Source organism: Bactrocera dorsalis, chromosome 1, assembly GCF_023373825.1.
Source record: "Bactrocera dorsalis isolate Fly_Bdor chromosome 1, ASM2337382v1, whole genome shotgun sequence".
Classification (NCBI taxonomy): domain Eukaryota; kingdom Metazoa; phylum Arthropoda; class Insecta; order Diptera; family Tephritidae; genus Bactrocera; species Bactrocera dorsalis.
Genome location: NC_064303.1, coordinates 1277970 through 1295608, shown reverse-complemented (window position 1 = coordinate 1295608; position 17639 = coordinate 1277970). Strand labels below are relative to the sequence as shown.

General features: G+C 35.8%; 3 protein-coding genes across 9 annotated transcripts in view; 1 reads left to right on the top strand and 2 right to left on the bottom strand.

Moving 5' to 3' along the window:
- Window positions 1-11491, bottom strand: part of LOC105232282 (angiotensin-converting enzyme) — a 118520-nt gene extending 107029 nt beyond the window's left edge. Inside the window, exons 1-8 of one of the 7 annotated variants that reach the window (XM_049447758.1) lie at window positions 11391-11491; window positions 9749-10187; window positions 9061-9672; window positions 8038-8196; window positions 7742-7982; window positions 6952-7679; window positions 6689-6792; window positions 6513-6611 (exon numbers count right to left, since the gene is read on the bottom strand). In XM_049447758.1, coding sequence (XP_049303715.1) covers window positions 6513-6611; window positions 6689-6792; window positions 6952-7679; window positions 7742-7982; window positions 8038-8196; window positions 9061-9672; window positions 9749-10006 — 2201 coding nt within the window. In that variant the 5' untranslated portion in view covers window positions 10007-10187; window positions 11391-11491. Of the gene's footprint in view, window positions 1-6508; window positions 6612-6688; window positions 6793-6951; window positions 7680-7741; window positions 7983-8037; window positions 8197-9060; window positions 9673-9748; window positions 10188-11060; window positions 11181-11217 lie in introns of those variants that run through there. The other 6 variants (XM_049447743.1, XM_049447767.1, XM_049447762.1 and 3 more) reach the window with 6 other exon arrangements.
- LOC105232266 (40S ribosomal protein S8) overlaps window positions 1-17639 on the top strand; it is a 366487-nt gene that overhangs the window by 46777 nt on the left and 302071 nt on the right. The window lies entirely within an intron of this gene.
- On the bottom strand, window positions 3584-6183 carry LOC125776278 (jerky protein homolog-like). Its single transcript, XM_049447788.1, has 2 exons — window positions 4710-6183; window positions 3584-4648 (listed from the first exon to the last, which is right to left on the bottom strand). Exons 1-2 carry the CDS (start codon window positions 5517-5519, stop codon window positions 3860-3862), a joined length of 1599 nt encoding a protein of 532 aa, XP_049303745.1. The 5' UTR covers window positions 5520-6183; the 3' UTR covers window positions 3584-3859.

Genomic DNA, 17639 nt, shown 5'->3' with positions numbered 1-17639 from the left:
TTTGGAATTTTATACGCTTCCTTTTCTTACCAAGAAGCAGCTTATTTGTTGGATTGGGCAATTTTGGACCCATATAGCATATAGCTGCCATACAAACTGACCGATAAAAATTCATGTAAGCAATCTTTTGCATTTGTGTAGGGTATAATAGTTTCGGTGCGACCGCATTTAACACTTTTTTTTGTTTTATCATTTTTTAAACAAAGCAAGTAATTTGCTTGAGACGCTATTAATTCAAGCAGCCAGCTAGCTGCCCATTTCAACATTTGGCTGAGTTGTTTACAATACTCCAATATTGCAGGCCACCTGCGGACTTACTCCACATTACTTACTTACATACGAGTATTTAAATTTTACAATTTGGCAGCATTCCCACAAGCGCCAGAAAGTACAAGCTACATAAACTCAATCTTTCAACACTTGTTCCGTTAATTATAGTATATGAGCGGTATATGATCGTAGCGTGCGTATTACCACCTGCCGTGATTATGCTATTACATAAGCGCCGACTATTTGCTTAGCGCGCCAGCCAGTTGCTTGCCAATTCAGTCAAGAGTCGCGCGGCTGTTATTATTGTCACCACATCTCTGACACAGTTAATGGCCAACACTTCTTCTCGCACATCCACATTACGAATTCAATCACAATAATTGCCCATAAAACGCGATTCGTTATCAGACTGTCATTTTTTAATGACCCTAAAAAAATTATGCAAATTTCGCCTTTACAATTTTTTCCTTTTTTTTCATGTCTTACTTTTTTGCCTTGTTGTTGGTAGTTAAGCTGGAATGGTTGTTACTATTGTTGCTTTAGATATAAAAGTTTCTTTAGTTGTAGCTTGTTTACATCTGCGCTGGCCGATGCTCCTCCACAATAGTCCGAAAAGCATCCAACAATATGCCGAAAAACTGGGTTAATTGCGGTCGCAGTTGGCCATTGTTGGCAAGCTTTTGTGCGCATGCGTGCATTGTGTTCCTTTGACAGCGGCGAATGTCAGCGCGAACCGCCGCCGACAGCGCTTTTTGATATAAATAATATTTTGAAGCGAATTAAATATACCTGACCACCAGTCATATCTGGATGTGTCAATTCGGTGTACACTCGTGACTTAGTTAACTATTTCGGTTTATTCAAACAGCAACAACGCCTTACTATTTTTGGCCCACCTCAGTGCCAAGCGTGTGAGTGAAGCAAGTGGACGTGTCTGCTACTACATATTCGGCTCAGCTGTGCCTCTTCGGGTTTCTGCATGTAAATTCGTTGTAAATTGACAGTTGCTAATTAACTAGTTTCGAGAATTTGACAGCTCAGTGATGTGCCGTTTAATTTGACGCGTTTTAATCGTGGAGACAAGGTCTTGTCAGCTGTCACGTGTCACTTATCACTTGCGATAACACTAACAATGTGCATAGGAAAATCTAACGGTATATAATTTACGAGGAATCAATATGGGAATAAAGAATTATATAGCTTCGATGCTTATGGCTTCTTTTTTCAAACAATATTTTTCGTTTCACATTTTTTGGCCGCTAAAACTAAGCATGTGTTGAAATATTGACAATAAAACAACAGCTACTAAATTACAACGTGAAGAGATGAAACATGAGTACCAAGCTTTTAAGAACTATGTAGGGGTTACATAAGATATAACTCTGCTGATCTGCTGAAAGAGGTTCTAATCTAGTTCTAATAAGAGTTTGAAGTTTTGGTGTTACAAAGAAAAGAACTGTTTATGTTTTATGAGAGAAACCTCTGGCGATTTACAGAAACAGATGATAGACATTCTCTATTTCGATGGATACATTTAGGGCTTGGAGTTATAATAAGACCAAGAATGATTGTCGAAATTTCTGGAACTGTTTAAACTTTATAAAATAAAACTCTGTTGATTTGTAGCTACAGAAGAAAGAAGAAGTTCTCTTCTTTAATGAATATATGTATAGCTCGGAATCAACGCGAAATGAAGCCTGGAAACTTTATAAATTTTAGAGGAGAAAGAAATTATTATCTTCGATGCATAATTTGGAGCTTGGAATTGTGGTGATATGAAGCAGTGTCGAGATTTAAGAAGCTATTTAGCTTTTACAAGGTTTGTCCGGAAAGTAATAGAACTGATTTTCTTCCGCCACGATTGCACTCCTAGCTAACGAACGAGTGGCTGTTCAGTTGTCTCCGACTACCTGAAGAGTGAGGACAAGCCGTAAATACAGCGTTCTTTATAGTCGGTAAATCTGCCACAGAGACGTCTGATATGACCAAGCAGGATTATTCGGATGTTGCCTTTTTGGCACACGCCAGTGCCTCCTCGTCCAAAAAAGGGGAGAATGAGCAAATCCAAAGTGAAAACGATTCTCATTGTCTTTTTTGACATTAAAGGCATCGTCCACCATGAATTTGTTCCTCCTGGACAAACCGTCAACGCCAAGTTTTACGTGGAAGTCCTCAAGAGACTCAAACGAAGGGTCAACGGGATCCGACAAGACATGGTAGCCGATTGGAAGTAGCACTACAACAACTCCCCGGTTCACACCGCCTTTCTTGTGAACAGCTACCTAACCAAGCCCGGCATCCCAATACGAATTGATATTATTTTTCAGTTTTGCAGCTTCTTGGGATAGCGACATTTGTGCTAATCAAGAATCCAACATTGTTTCATTTTCCATATGACCTCAAGGGTAGGAATCATGGCAACGAAGATACACCTTTTTTCCCTCTCTGATTTACTTCAGGGACAAATAACTCAATGAAATCCATTTTTTTTAATTAATTGTATATACCCTTCCAACATAATAAAATAAATTAAATAGTAAAAATATCAAATGTTTTTTTCATCAATTACCAAAAGTTCGGTCCTCTTCTTCGACTAGAATACTTCGTTCCCACTAAACTTCATAAATCCTTAAAAAGTTTGCTAAGCTATCATCGAAGCGAAATTTCGAAATTATTACCATTAAATTTGCACATTAAATTATTTAATACTAACATAATCGCTCTCATTACAGACACACGCAAACACGCAAACTCGCATTGCGCAAGTCACACAACATTACATAACAAGCGGCGATCCGCAGCTAATTGTATCAGTCAATGACATCGTCAGGTGCAGCTTCGAAATGGGCGTGTTTAACTAGCTTTCCACAAATATTTTTCATAACAGTGTTCCCACACATTCATTCTCCTTATGCTTTTCAATAACAACAACAGCTCTTCCTCCTCCGCCACACATAAAGTCGCCACTACTTCTACACTGGCGACGTACAATGTCGCCGTTAAGACACGACCGCACGAATGAGCAACATATATCCATATGTTGTTATTGTTTTGCTGTTAAACAACAACAATATATTGCAGCTGATTATGGGTGAAGCATGAAAAGCAGTTTACTGGGTCAAAGTAAGCGACGACTTTGGCAGCACTGGCCACAGGCGATCACCAAAGTCAACCTATGTATTAAGCAAACCAGCAAACATCAAGGAAAAAGAAACAACAACCACAGAAAATGAAGTATTAAGTTATAACAAAGCGACTCTTTCAGGAAAACGTAAACAGTGGCACACATTGTACTCTCATGAATGTAACGGTAATACAGTAGACGCTCGGAAATTAGAACCACTTTGTTTTTGGGGTAGTTCTAATTTCCGAAATGTTCTAATTTCTGGACGGTTTTTTTTTAACGTGAATAATAAAACTAAGAGTTAAGTCACTTCCAAAAACTATATAAAAACATTTTTTTTTATTTCTTTTCTTATTTTTTTAAAAAACATAACAATTCAGTTCATTAAATAACAATTATTAAAAAAAAAACAACTAAAAATTTCAGAAATTAATTAAAAACTCAGGATAAGGGCTCAGTTCAAAATTAATTTTTGTTTGCCATATAATCAGTAATATTTGTTTGTTTTTTTGGTTTCTTTAAATCCGATATAACAATATCGTTACGGAGGGCCAAAAGATTGGCCATGTGCTTACTGGAAGACAATTCACTCTTGTTGCACCAATTTATTAAATTGTTAACGCTTTCAATAGCTATAACATTTGAAATAACTGGTGTGTCATCAACAACATCGTCTTCACTGCTATCAGAAAACTCATCATCGCTACTTAGGTCATCACCAGTTCGGTCTTCAAACTCATCTTCATTCCATTTCTCGATGTCAGCAATACACATGAAACTGTTTGGATCAATTTCTGCTAAAAGAGTTTGATTTACTTGGAGAGATTCATTGCAGTCCTCATTTTTGTTAAGCAACTCTGCTAGTGGCACATCATCATCGCTGTCGTATTGGTCAGAGTCCCAATTTAGCAACTTTGACCAAGAATTCCTCATCACTTTTGGCGTTATCTCATCCCAAGCTTGTTTCAGAAATATTATTGCCTTTCGGATGGAATGAGATTTCAACAGACTATTCAGTGCACCACCTTCAGCTATTATTTCAGCAAGTAGCTTACTTCTGTAAACAAGTTTTGTTAACTTTATAGGATTTTGATCCATTGGTTGCACAGCTGCTGTCACATTTGGCGGCAAGAAATATGCAACTATGTTGCCATCTTTGCTTTGAAGATGCTCAATCGGTGCATGCGCGGAGCAGTTATCAATAAGCAAAAGAGCCTTCGGAGGCAAGTTATTTTTTTGAGAAAACTGGATGACCTGTAAACAAAAAAAATATTTTAAAATTAAAGAAATTAAAAGCAAAATTATTTCCTCTTACTTCATTAATAAATATCTTGTGAAACCAATCGTGAAAGATCCGAGACGTCATCCAAGCATTTTTGGAAAAGTTGTAATGAAGTGGATTTTTAAAACCTTTGAAGCTCCTGGGATTTTTAGCTTTTCCAATAACTAAGGGCACTAATTTGTGAGAGCCATCAGCATTTGAACCAAGTAAAATTGAAATTCGTTCTTTTTGAATTTTGTATCCAGGCGCACTTTTTTCACAAGCAGAGACATATGTTTTATCTGGTAGGCAACGATAAAATAATCCGGTTTCGTCCACATTATATAATTGCGACTCTATTAACCCCATCTCAGTGACTTTTGCACGGAATCTGTGAATAAATGGAGTGATGGAGGCAATATCACTAGAAAGAATCTCGCCACCAATTTTTAAAAAACGAATGCCGTGTCGCTTTTTAAATTTAGTAAACCATCCATCGCTTGCTCGGAATGCATTTTTATTTTTATCGGGGTATTCTTCACCAAAAATTTGTTTAGCTTTTTCCTTTAATATTGTTGCTGTCAATGTACACTTCCTTTCGCGTTGTTTTAAAAACCACTCATAAAGACGACTTTCCATTTTCGGATATTCGGCACTATGCACAGTTTTATTTGATGCTTCCTGATAAGTGTTGGAAACAGCATTTAATATAGATGACCTATTTGACTTGATATAGCTGATGGCAGATTTGCTCACGTTGAAATCTAGCGCTAGACGATTCCCTTGAACTCCTTTGTCCAGCTTTTCCAATATCTTTACTTTGGTTTCCAAAGATAAAGTGTTTTTTTTACGTTTATTTGACATATTTTTTAAGTTATTTTTAGTTTTCGGTAGAGTCTAGCAAAATATGTCCACGCGTATCAAATTTCACATACGAATGACAAAAACACCAAAAATATGGCAAAACAAAAACTAAAATATAACTTGGGGATTCCCCTTTATATTTTACATTTGTTCAGTAAAATAAAAACCAAGAATGGGAATTCCCCTGTGTTAAAAATGAAAAAAAAACTCTCAGAAATTAGGAAAATAAGGCAAAACAAAAACTAAAATATTACTTGGGGATTCCCCTTTCTATTTTACATTTGTTCAGTAAAATAGAAACCAAGAATGGGAATTCCCTTGTGTTAAAAATGAAAAAAAAAAGCTCTCAGAAATTAGAACCTCAAGTTCTAATTTCAGAGCGGTCAATGCAAACAAAAAATGGTTGTGTTTAAAATAAAAAAAAATGCTCAGAAATTAGAACTTCAAGTTCTAATTTCAGAGCGTCCAATGCATTAAAAACTCTGGTTCTAATTTCTGGATGTTCTAATTTCTGAGAGTTCTAATTTGTGAGCGTCTACTGTATGACCAATAGTACAAATAACGAAGTAAAGTAAAGAAAGTCGCACAAAAGAAACCTGAATAACATTTCGCGGCAGCTGACATTTCACACTTTCAGTTTCAAACGCAGTGATGTGGAAAGTATGCTCCAACTATGGATGTATGGGTGAGTATAGAAAATGAAATGTTAGCTGGAAATAGAGCGCCAATAAAAGCGGAAAGATGATCCCAAGTAAGACTTGAGTTTCATTTCAAGGGTAAACACCAATGACCCAATTCAACGAACACTAGAAAACTAACCTAAAAGTTGTTAACTTACAACGTGAACTCAAGATGGTGTTACAAGACCGCGAAGATATTGAGAGAGGCGCGCATATAAAGTTGATAGTTTATCTCTTCTATATCACAATGAAATATAAATGTTCTTTATCTGGCTGCCCCCAAATATATGTATGTCTTAATTTTATTACTCACTTAATATACGGTATATTTGCTGGTATGTGGTACTTTCCGCCCAAATCGAAGTCCTTTTCCGAGCGTAGCACTGGTGGTTTAATACCTCCATAGCGTTCTCTGAAGAGAAGAATATAAGATTGATGTTAATATTTGTTAAACAAAAATATTTCCAGTTTTTTTAAATTGAAACTAACCTCAGATTCCAGTAGTGGCAGTTCATCGTATGTTTATTTGTATTCCCGCTGAAAACATCATAACGCCAGTTGTCAAGAGCCAAAGCAAAAGGTAAGAAGGCGACCTAAGAAAGAGCCAAATAATTTCAATTTAATAATTTTTTGAAGTATGATTAGAAATACGAAAAGCCTTTTTCGACTAGCCTATAATATAATCAAGCAACGTCCTTAAAAATATTGTTATATTTAAGCATACTCTACACTCCTCGCACATAAAGACTCACCTTATCCAAGGCCATTGTAATGAGGTAGTTTATATCATAACTCGACTCATCCACAGAACGTTGCAACAAGCCAATCGTTTGAAAGTGTTTCGAGGTCGACACAGATAGCATGATAGCATCACCTATGGCTTGATGGAAAGCGGGATTAGCACCATTGCGAAATACCTTCGGCAAATGGCGATATTGCAAAAAGTACTGTATATGCGCCATCTCATGATGAGCGCTCAGCAGCCCCTTCTGACTAATTTCCGAACAGGTTTTGACGCGAAAATCATGCCGATTGCAGAAATCCCATGCGGATGGCTCACAGAATACACGACGTCCGTCCAACGGTTGCTCGAGCACAGAATTGGTATAGAACTCGGGGCCCACTGCAGACATGTTAATGGAGGTGAAAAACTCCTCGGCCAATTGGAACATTAGCAACGGCGTATAGCCCTGCTCAATCATACGCGGTGTTACATCGACCAATTTACGACCAGGAAACGGTATAACTATGTCCAAGATGTTCGACCACGATTGCGCATACATATTGCCGAGTATATGTGAGGGTAGCGGTGCGATGCGGTTAATGCGATTTGGTCCATAGTAATCGCGCAACTTGCGGCGTACATACGAATGTAGACCCTCGTATAGTGGACGTATCTGCTCCCATACATTTTCAACGTCCTGACGAATATTGGCCGACTCATAGGGCAGATACCAAAACTCACCGCCATTTGTGACATCTGCAAGATATAATTAGGATTATTATTATTTGATTCAATGGTATCACGTTACAACAACTTACTGTTTACATAGGCCACTTCGCTCATCACGTCCACCAACTGTTCATAACCGTCGCGCATTTCTCGTCCCGCTTTGCGATGATACTCCACCCAAGTGTGCTGAAGTTCGTCCCAGTCGCGACTTTTAGACATGATCTCCTTCAGATCGGGTATATAGCGCAGGTTGCAGATGAAGGGCTGTTGATAGGCGCAAATGGTAGCCTCATTATAGATGTAGAGCATCTCATTGATAAGACGATTATACTAAAGAATAAAGGATTATTAAGAGAGCTTCACAGCGTGCGTTTTGGTAACTTACGCGATCCAAAGTCTCTATAGGTAAGGCATTGGGTCCGGCTTCCGACTGCAACATCAACTGCCGATAGAGTCGCCGGTCGAGTATCAGATCTTTGTTAATGTTCTTCGATTGCTCGGCGACTAAGCGCAGAAAGTCCACATAATGTTGTTGCGCATTGAACTGGTAGAAAGAAAAGCAATGAAATTGAAATTTTAAAGTGTTAAAGTGTTAAAGTGAGGTAATTTAGACTACAATGCAAAGGAAGATAGTGAAGATATTAGAGTTGGAAAAAACGCGTTTGTAAACCTAATGGAAATAAAAAAAGCCAACGTTATCAATATCTAACCTTAGACTTTTTGTAGACAACCTTAACCTTGCTTTTGGACGTGATCTTTTCGGTTTACTTTTCGTTTTCAGTTCAGTTTTTGTTTTGTTTTGCAAGGAACCGCCAGTTTGACATTGAATTCGCACTGTTCAAGGTGGCATCTAAAGAGACACCCTCACACGCCCGCATACGTATTCGGGTACATGTGTGTCGTTTTAGACATGTCGAACCTTGACGACCGACTGCCGCTTTGACCGCATTACATGCGAACACGTACGGCTAAAAACCAAAGTAATCACAACTACCGAGTGAATGAGGCAGCGCTGCACGTGAGAAAACCGATTGGTTGTATGCGACGAAAGCAAAAAATTTAAAAAACAAAACATGCGACTTTTTTGTGGGAAAATTATCACTAGTAAAGGTTTGAAGCCTCTGTAAGTGGCTGAGAAATTTTCTAAAAAAAAAACGAACAAGAGACGAAAAACAGCCGGATCTTTACTCAGTTTCTATGCATTGCAATGGACAAGGGAATAGCTGTTGTGAGAATGACCTTGGGAAGCCAGCGGTTCACTATTATTAATTATCAAGTTTCAATAAAAAAAATTGCACCCACACACAATTTGTCGTGGATTTATTTTTAACTTTCAATAAAATACTAGTCCAAACCTCTGTACATCTCTCTCTCGTTCTCCTCTCCCTGTCTTCGCTTCAACACTTACCGCTTCCGCCTGCGTTAGCTCGTTCACATTTGTCTCGAAATTCCACTGAGCGCCCACATTCGCTGTACACTCCAGCGAACCCTTATGATCAGTCTCCACCAGCAGATTCCGCAGCTTCTCCAATTCCATTTGATAACGACGCTCCTGCTGAAAACGTTGTCTTTCGAAGAAACGTTCATTATTCAAATTGAAACGATCTTGATTCGGCCTGAAAGGATTATCAAAACGGCCGCGATCATTGCCATACGGATTGTTTGTATTAAACGGACTATTCGGATCGAAGTTGCCGCCAATTGGCGGCTGATTTCCGTTGAAACGTGCATTATAGTCAATGTTTGGATTATTGAAGCGTGCCTGATCGGGATTATCGTTGTTGTAACGTTCACGCTGACGTTCATCAAAGCCATCTCCGTAGCGGTTGTTATTGGCGAAACGATCGCTGGGGTTATCATAGTTATGATTTGGATAACGGGGACCGTCGCGCTGTTGTAGTCCCACAGTATTACTGTTATAATCACTGAAGGGCGAATCCGCTGCAGGGCGACTCAAATTCTGTGCTCTAGCGGTGTAGGTGTAACCGTAGCGCATGCGCTCGTCATAAGTTTGGCCGTTCTAAGAGAAGAGTGAAGAGAATAGTGGAGTTGAGTTTATGTTATATATCTTTATATGAGTTACTGGAAATAATTACTCTAAAATCATCGGCACCGTCATCATTGAGCCCTTCACTGGAATAGGGCGGTCCATAGCGTTGGCTGCGATCAAAGTCGCCCAATGCTTGCAGCGGACTCGCTGCCGTTCTGGGTGTGAGCGAATTGTACAATAGTTCTGGGCCTTGAGAGTCGGGGTTCAGTGGTGGCAAATCAAGTTGCGGATCTGCCAGCACTGCTATTAAATGTACCGTTATTAGCTGTATTAGTGCCAGAAATTTATTATTTATATACACCATATTTTTGCTTTTTTGTTTTAGGTCAGGCAGCTGCCTCTATTTCTGAACTTGAGCACTTTTGGTTTGATTTTTCACTTTGCATTAATTCTTAGTGTTGTATTTTTTGTGTTTCCTTTTTCAAGATACTTTAAAAATTATTTTATTACACAGATTTCACTAAACACATATGTTGTTTTATATCCTTGAAAAAAAATTATATATATTTTTTTAATAAAATTTTTTTACTAATAAATTTTTTTCAGTAAAATTTGTTTTACTGTTATACATACAATATTTGTATCCAAAAATTAAACTTTATCTATTTATAACTTTAAAATATTATTTTCCTCTATAATATTGTTATGGAAAAATATAACAGAATCACTGTACTCTCGAAAAATACTAAAACACAAAATTTTCTTTTCTCTAGAGGTACTAAAATATTTTGGTAATATTCAAAATTAAATTTCAAGCAATGTTTATATATTTTTTTATTATGAAGGACTCATAATCCAGGCTCATGGATTTTCGTATGTAAGTATTTTTAACTGAAAATCAAACTGGGAGAATTTTTTGAGATGCAATTTTTATTTTTTTTTTAATTTTTGAACAATTTTATATTTTTCGAAATAAATCATGACGTCTCTCCTCTGTGTGTCTGTCTCTCAGTTAGTCTTTCAGTTTTTGATAAATCAATCTGAAATTTTGCCCGCGTCCTTTTCTCGCCAAGAATCTGTTCATTTGTCGGAACGGCCGATATCGGACCACTACAGCATATTGCATACAAACTAAACGACTGGGATCAAGTACTTATATGGACTTTTTTATTTGACGAGATATCTCCATTAAATTTGGTATGCGTGATTACTCAAGGCAACCGTACAATCTCCAAGAAATTGTTCAGATCGGATCACTGTTACATATAGCTGTCATACAAACTGACAGAGCTTGTATGAAACCTTTTTTATATTCTTCTTTATTTTATTTCGTCACAGAAAAAAAAAATTTTTTTGAGAAAAATATTTTTTCTTCAATTTTTTACTTTTATTATATCTTAGACATCACTTCAAATTACTTTATTCTATTGTTTTAATATTCAAAGACACTTTTTTTTCTCTTTTCTTATTCAATTTTATTATGTTTTAGGCATCACTTCAAATTATTATTATTTTTTTCATTTTTTTTTTAGTATTCAAGGACACTTGCAACACTTTTCAAACCAGAATATATACTTTTGTCAACAAAACGAAAATCCTTAAAAAAACTTTCTTAAATCCACTATTCTACAATTTTTTGTTTAGTACACCTTCAGTAGCTCTCAAACTATTTATAAACACTTTAGATGAAATAGCACCGCACTTTCAATTATTCCAAGCGCCCTTCAATTAATCAAGGAAATTTCTACTTTGCTACTTATTGAAGGGAATCGCAATTTGTCTAAGCCTCAAAGCGACACGCAACGTTTGGCAGCGCGTCTCGTACACTACTGAAAAACTTCCAACTTCAGTTAGCACAAATTACAAATAAATACAAATCTCAACTTTGCACATAAGAACAAATGGCACAAAAAGGCAAGGCAGCTCAGCTCATACGAGGCAAGCAGTGTGAGAAGAAAACAAAAGTAAATGAAATCAAATAAAATTACAAATTTTTACTTTGCCTTTTGAGGCGCATTAAACAAATTTTACTTTTAAGTTAAAGGGGGGAAATTGTAACGTCACACACGCGCGACAGTGACGCGACTGAAGCGGCCAAGCGGCAGCTATGAACGCCAGGCGGCGGCGGTGTCGTTGTCAACAACAGCAAAAGCAACAAGTGACGACGATAACAACAGCAACACACACTACGAAGATAACAACAACAACACATAACTACGAAAGTACAGATGGGCTGACATATGCACACAGGTGATTACATAGCTACATACATACTAAGCAAGTGTAAGTGCACTATGTGCTCGTATGAGATAATCGAAATTAGCACTGAACTACGCTACGCGCAACAACAATAACAAAAACACATGTAGAACAAATAACAATGGAACGGTTCGCACAAAGGCAAAAATCACATTAAAATATTTGAAACACGACAAGTTCGAGCGGTTGAGGAAAACGCTTTTCTTTGCTAAGGAAAAAACACAAATTCATATGCTTTGAACACAACAACAAACAGTTGAGCACCTAGCAAAGCATTTGCATTTTTGAAAATAACAAAAACAGTTAGTACAATACAGAACACTTTTTCATATGAGCATAAGTTGAAATTAAGTACTTAAAAGCAAACGACGTTCGCATGCGCATACGCAATTACATATGTAGTTATTTAAATAGCACATATGTACTATACACAAAAACCAACAACTGCGCCCGCATTGCTGCCCGCCCAGCGCACATCTCGCCCAAACCGAGTTGAAGGGTGGCTTTAATCATTTGCCGTGAGTGACAGCGCTGCCATACCCATGCGTTTGTATGTGTGTGTGTGTGTGTGTGCGAAAGTAATTTTCGCAAAGCGCAGGTGTATTTACCTATTTGCCTGCAAGCACATGTGTTTGTGTGCGCGTATTGAAAACTCGGCTTTAATAAGTAATCGGCGCACAATCTGAACAACACAGAGCCTCCTTTTGACAAGCTCACGCTAATTAAGCGCTTCACTTTTGCTTTCGGCGCTAATGACAGATAAACAATTTGTGCCAAAATGCAGTTCCGTCAGGGTTTTTCGAAGGTGATATATGCGTATATATAGCATTTAACATATTTTCATTTAAACGAGATTTCCGGAAGAGCTTAAAAAAAATTTATATTGTTTTCAAACGAAGAGCTCCACGCTGAAAGACATCTGCTGATTTTTACGATTTTACAATAACAACAATTTTTTTTTTAATAAAAAATATTTATTATTAAAAAAGAAATTCGACTTCATCTGTTGCATTCAGGGTTGCAATTTTTATAATTCAAAAACTTTTAATTTTCAATTCCAATTTTGGGTTTGCAAATAAAATGTTAATATTTAAATTTGTATTAATTTTTTCGTTACTACAATTTTCTAATTAATAGATATAAATAATATTGGAAAATGTTCAGAATTAAAAATTCAAAATTTAAAATTAAGTTTGCAAAATCGAAATTAAAATTCGGAAAATATTTATTTACTTAAAAATTTAATAACAAAAAAAATAACTATGTTTCACATTAGTAGCTGAAATTAAATGAAATAAAAAGGAACGTCTTACATATTTTAACTGGAACACTATAATTCAAAGAAATTAAATGTTAATAAGAACAAGTAAGGAAGGTCAAGTTTGGTTAGAACTGAGCATTTTATTCTATTACAACGTGGAAGGATCCAAGCCGAGGAATTACCTTCAGGTGTTTCCAAAACAAAGTTTATAACTCATATACAATACTTATCACTTATCTAATATAAGTTAAATTTTGACTCGATTTTATCAAGTTTTGATGTTGCGACATATCACTCACACCTCTGGTCGACCAATATATGTATAAGGGAGAAAGTCAAGTGGATGCTCGAAAACCTGTACGTGAGATATGTATATGTGCTGATTTCATCTATTTTAGGTAAGACACTTCTTTGCACTTTATTGGAAGGAGATTATTTCTGAACTTCATCAAAATTTCTTACATAACGAAAATTCAAAAATATTCATATTAGGTATATGGAGCTAGGGAAATATTTACAAGACGTTACCCATTTTTGGCACAAGGGCATGCCGTCATCACGAAAATAGTATATATGTGTTTTTGGTATTTAAATTAAAAAGCCTTACTATTTTTTGCCCACGTATAGAAAGGATCGAATCTTTAGAACTTTTAAAATGTATGGAAAATTTCTAAAGATTATTATATCTTCGATATATATGAATAATTAAATCGATATTTTGAAATTTAAAATAAAATAAGGATCTGTCTGTAAGGAATTTGCGAATATTCAAGTTCCTCGAAATTGCTCCCTTTTATTATTATTCTGCTATGCTAATTCATGGCGTCAATTGGAATGTGTCAAATGAACACGGGTTTACGACTTCAAAGTCATTAAATTGCACCTAACGACAACAACAATAATTAGTAATAATAACAAACATTGGTGGGAGTGTTTTGACATTTACAACTATATAATTATACGGCTTGAAAAATAACTAAGTGAACTAACTAACTACTCGTAACGTTAATTGAATTCAACTAAATGCAAAACGCAAAGTAAAGCCTCAAATGTGCTTTAAAGCGATTAAAAATAGATTTAAATTCGTAGCGAACTATTCAAATTCAGTTTATGTTGAAAATGTCATCGTTTTTAAAATGCACTGATTTCTAAGTGTAAAGACTACTGATTTGAGCACGATATATAATTTTCAAATACAAGTACAGGCATATGGATGTGCTGCCGAAGGTCACAGATGAAATCACCCCATAAGTCATAGCACTTCGAATCATGTCGCTGTAACGCATTAATACATCAAGCGGCCGCGAAGCGTTCCGAAAGCACGATCACTCAATTTGCTGAAACTTTCATGAGTAGTGTTTCAAAAGATGTAGTATACAATAATTATTCTCATTAATTTTTAAAATCATTGATATGAGCAAAAGTACATACGAGCAATTAGCTGACTAACAGGAGATGCTAAATGTGTACAATTTTATTTTTTATTTTTCAGAATTTTAGAAGTTAGCTCATTTGTTTATAAAATTAATTGCGTCAGTCATGCACCTTACTAAGTTTGAAAAATCATTTTAATTTCGTATAAAAATTGTGTATTTGTAAGGAATAATTATTTAGCTCATTTAATAAGCGGAAATTCTTTCCGCGCATGCGATTACGGAGTTGCTGATTCGCCAGCTGATTTTGTTCTAGACTACCGAACTGAACCTTTCATTTTCGCATTCTCATTTAATATTGAAAAATTCAGCACTGGAAGTTATATTGCAAACATATTGTTTATTTATGAAAATAAATTCATTTTTATTTTTATTTTTTAGTGTCGTCAGCTGCGAGTACCAGCATCCTCTTTACCCGGTAACCTAATTATCAAGTCAAATGTGACTTGCGAAAGCTTAGTTCCCACACTAACATTTATGGGCAAACGCCAGTAATAACAATTTGCATTTTAAAAAGCTGCAGTAAAAAGCGAATATGTACTTCCAAAAACACCTGAGGCAGTCAAAGGGATGTCGTTAAGTAGTTAAGTACACACGAATTGCTGCGCTTTGAGTGGGTGTTTTGCATAAACATTTACTTTACACACTAAAAAAATATCAAAAAATGTGCACACCCAAGACGAGTAATTAGAATTACAACAAAAATAGCGCGAAATTATAAGCGCAAGCATTTAATCGACAACTAATTGAATACATGTTCGGGTGAGTGGAAGTAGTTTGACAGCGCAGTGAGCTGATAAACATGACGCTACTCAATAAAACAAAGTTTGCGCTGGTGTGCGCATATGTAGTGTACTTTACAAAGCTGCGCAGGCGCACTTATGCGGGTCGAGTTGACTGATGTCGGCCCCCGCTTGACAGCCACCGAGCCGTCAAATTCCAAATGTCCGTTTGAACTGACTGTGACAGCTGTGACTGATGAGTTTCAGTGCGAGTGAATCTCGTTTTATGAATATATGTGCGTATGTGTGACTCGTTTTATGAGTATATAAGTGTGTGTGTGTGATTTGCGAGATACAGGTGTCAGCACTTGCGCATATACCAATATCACAGCGTAAATAATTTTGTATTTTTTTTTGCGTTTTCCCGTAAATTACCTCATTTGTTGTAGCTGTTTACAACTGTCAGACTTTTTTGTGTGAATTTTTTGCGCTCGATAAAAATTGTAAACATTTTCACAGGCAATTCGTATATATATAATATATTTATATATGTATGTATATATATACACATTTACAGGTGCGAATATTTTGCATAGTTTCGAGCTATTGAAAATTGTATATTGTTTTTGAATTAAGAATGAACAGCTTTGCAGGCTATGCCGGCTTTTTAATTATTCTAGTGTGATAAATATTTGTTGTTGTTAAAATGATTATATGAATAATTTCTCCATTTAGATATTGATCTTTATTTCTTAAGAGATATTTTGAGAAAAGTAATATTTCAATATAGTAGCGAATACAATATTATTTCGAAATTTTTTTAATAAAAAAATTACATTTATATAAAGAAATTTAATTCCAAGTTATTATTTAAAAAGAAACTGATGAAGATGACGAGAAGAGTTTAATTCCGAGTTACTGTGCGTTAACTTGAATAAAAATTAAAATGAAATGTGATATCTGTATCAAACATGAAAATAATAATTCGGCGATATTAACGATGATTAAAATTATTCAAGAAAAAAATTCCATTGAATTTTATGTGCGGAACCAAATTGTTTGCAGAACAGTCAGAGTTTTGGAAAAGGTTTGGTAAAAATTATTCAAAGAATGTTAAAAACGCGTTGACGTCAAATCACTTCCAGGACGGCCATCAACAGCAAATGGTGATCAACACGTCAATAAAATAAAGGAATTTGTGCTTGGGAATCGACGATTAATAGTCAGAGACCTTACTGGTATCTTCGAAAGATCATTTGGACCAAAAAAAAGTGAAAGCACGATTGGTTCAAAAATCACTCAATTAAAAAAACAGCGTCGCGTCTGATCGTCGGCCGAATATCGTTGTAAAGGTGAGCCGAAGCCGAAAAAACCACATCAAAGCAGGAAAAAATCAAGGTTTGGTTGACAGTTTTCTTCGATTATCGAGATGTGATGCACTCTGATTATTTTCAACTTATCAATCGTTTAGCAAGTTTAGTTAAGGAGGTCGTCGTCTATCTTCGCGGTTCAAAAAATTATTATTTTTGTATATATTTAAAGTTATTAGGAACATGTGCTATAAAAAGTCAAATGAAAGTTGGCTTACAAGTTATCGTGTGCCGACAATTTAGAAAATATTTTTGCCGATTTTTATAGTCTTTTATATGCCTAAATCATGGGAATTAAACATGAGAAAGTGTCTGCAATAGCTCCTCTGCTTTGTTCCGGCCTTTTTTAGAACTCGGCTTTGATATCTAGCAGCTTCGTAGTTCTTGGGACTAGATGAAGTATTAAAATTATATTGATATAAAGTCTCTTTTAAACTTATCAAAAAAATTTAACGTCCTGTATGACGAATATATCAGCGCAAATTAAACTGTACCTCATGGTGGTAATACAAAGGGCTTGTAGTCCTATATATAACATATTAGCCAGTTAGTATAACCAACTAGAAAGGTTTTGATACTTCATCTTCATCTAATCGATTTTTAGGTTCTCCGTATCGAACAGTACAATCATATATGTAAGTATATGTATTTGCCATGCACTAAAGAACCCACTTCTTCACACTTCACTTCAATTCGGGAACTTTATTATTTTTCCAAAAGCTACGCATTAACAATTCCTCGCTTTCTCAAGTCAACCTTTTGAATTATACTACATTACTTTAAACAAAATTAATTCACATTTGAACTGTTCACGCTATTCTCATTTATTCTTTATTCGCATTTTTCACAGCACAAAAAACTCATATGAACCAGACGGATGCCAGAGCGGAACTGAGGAAATGGATATGAAACACAGAGAAAAGGATATTCAATGCTGAAAATGCTAATTTCC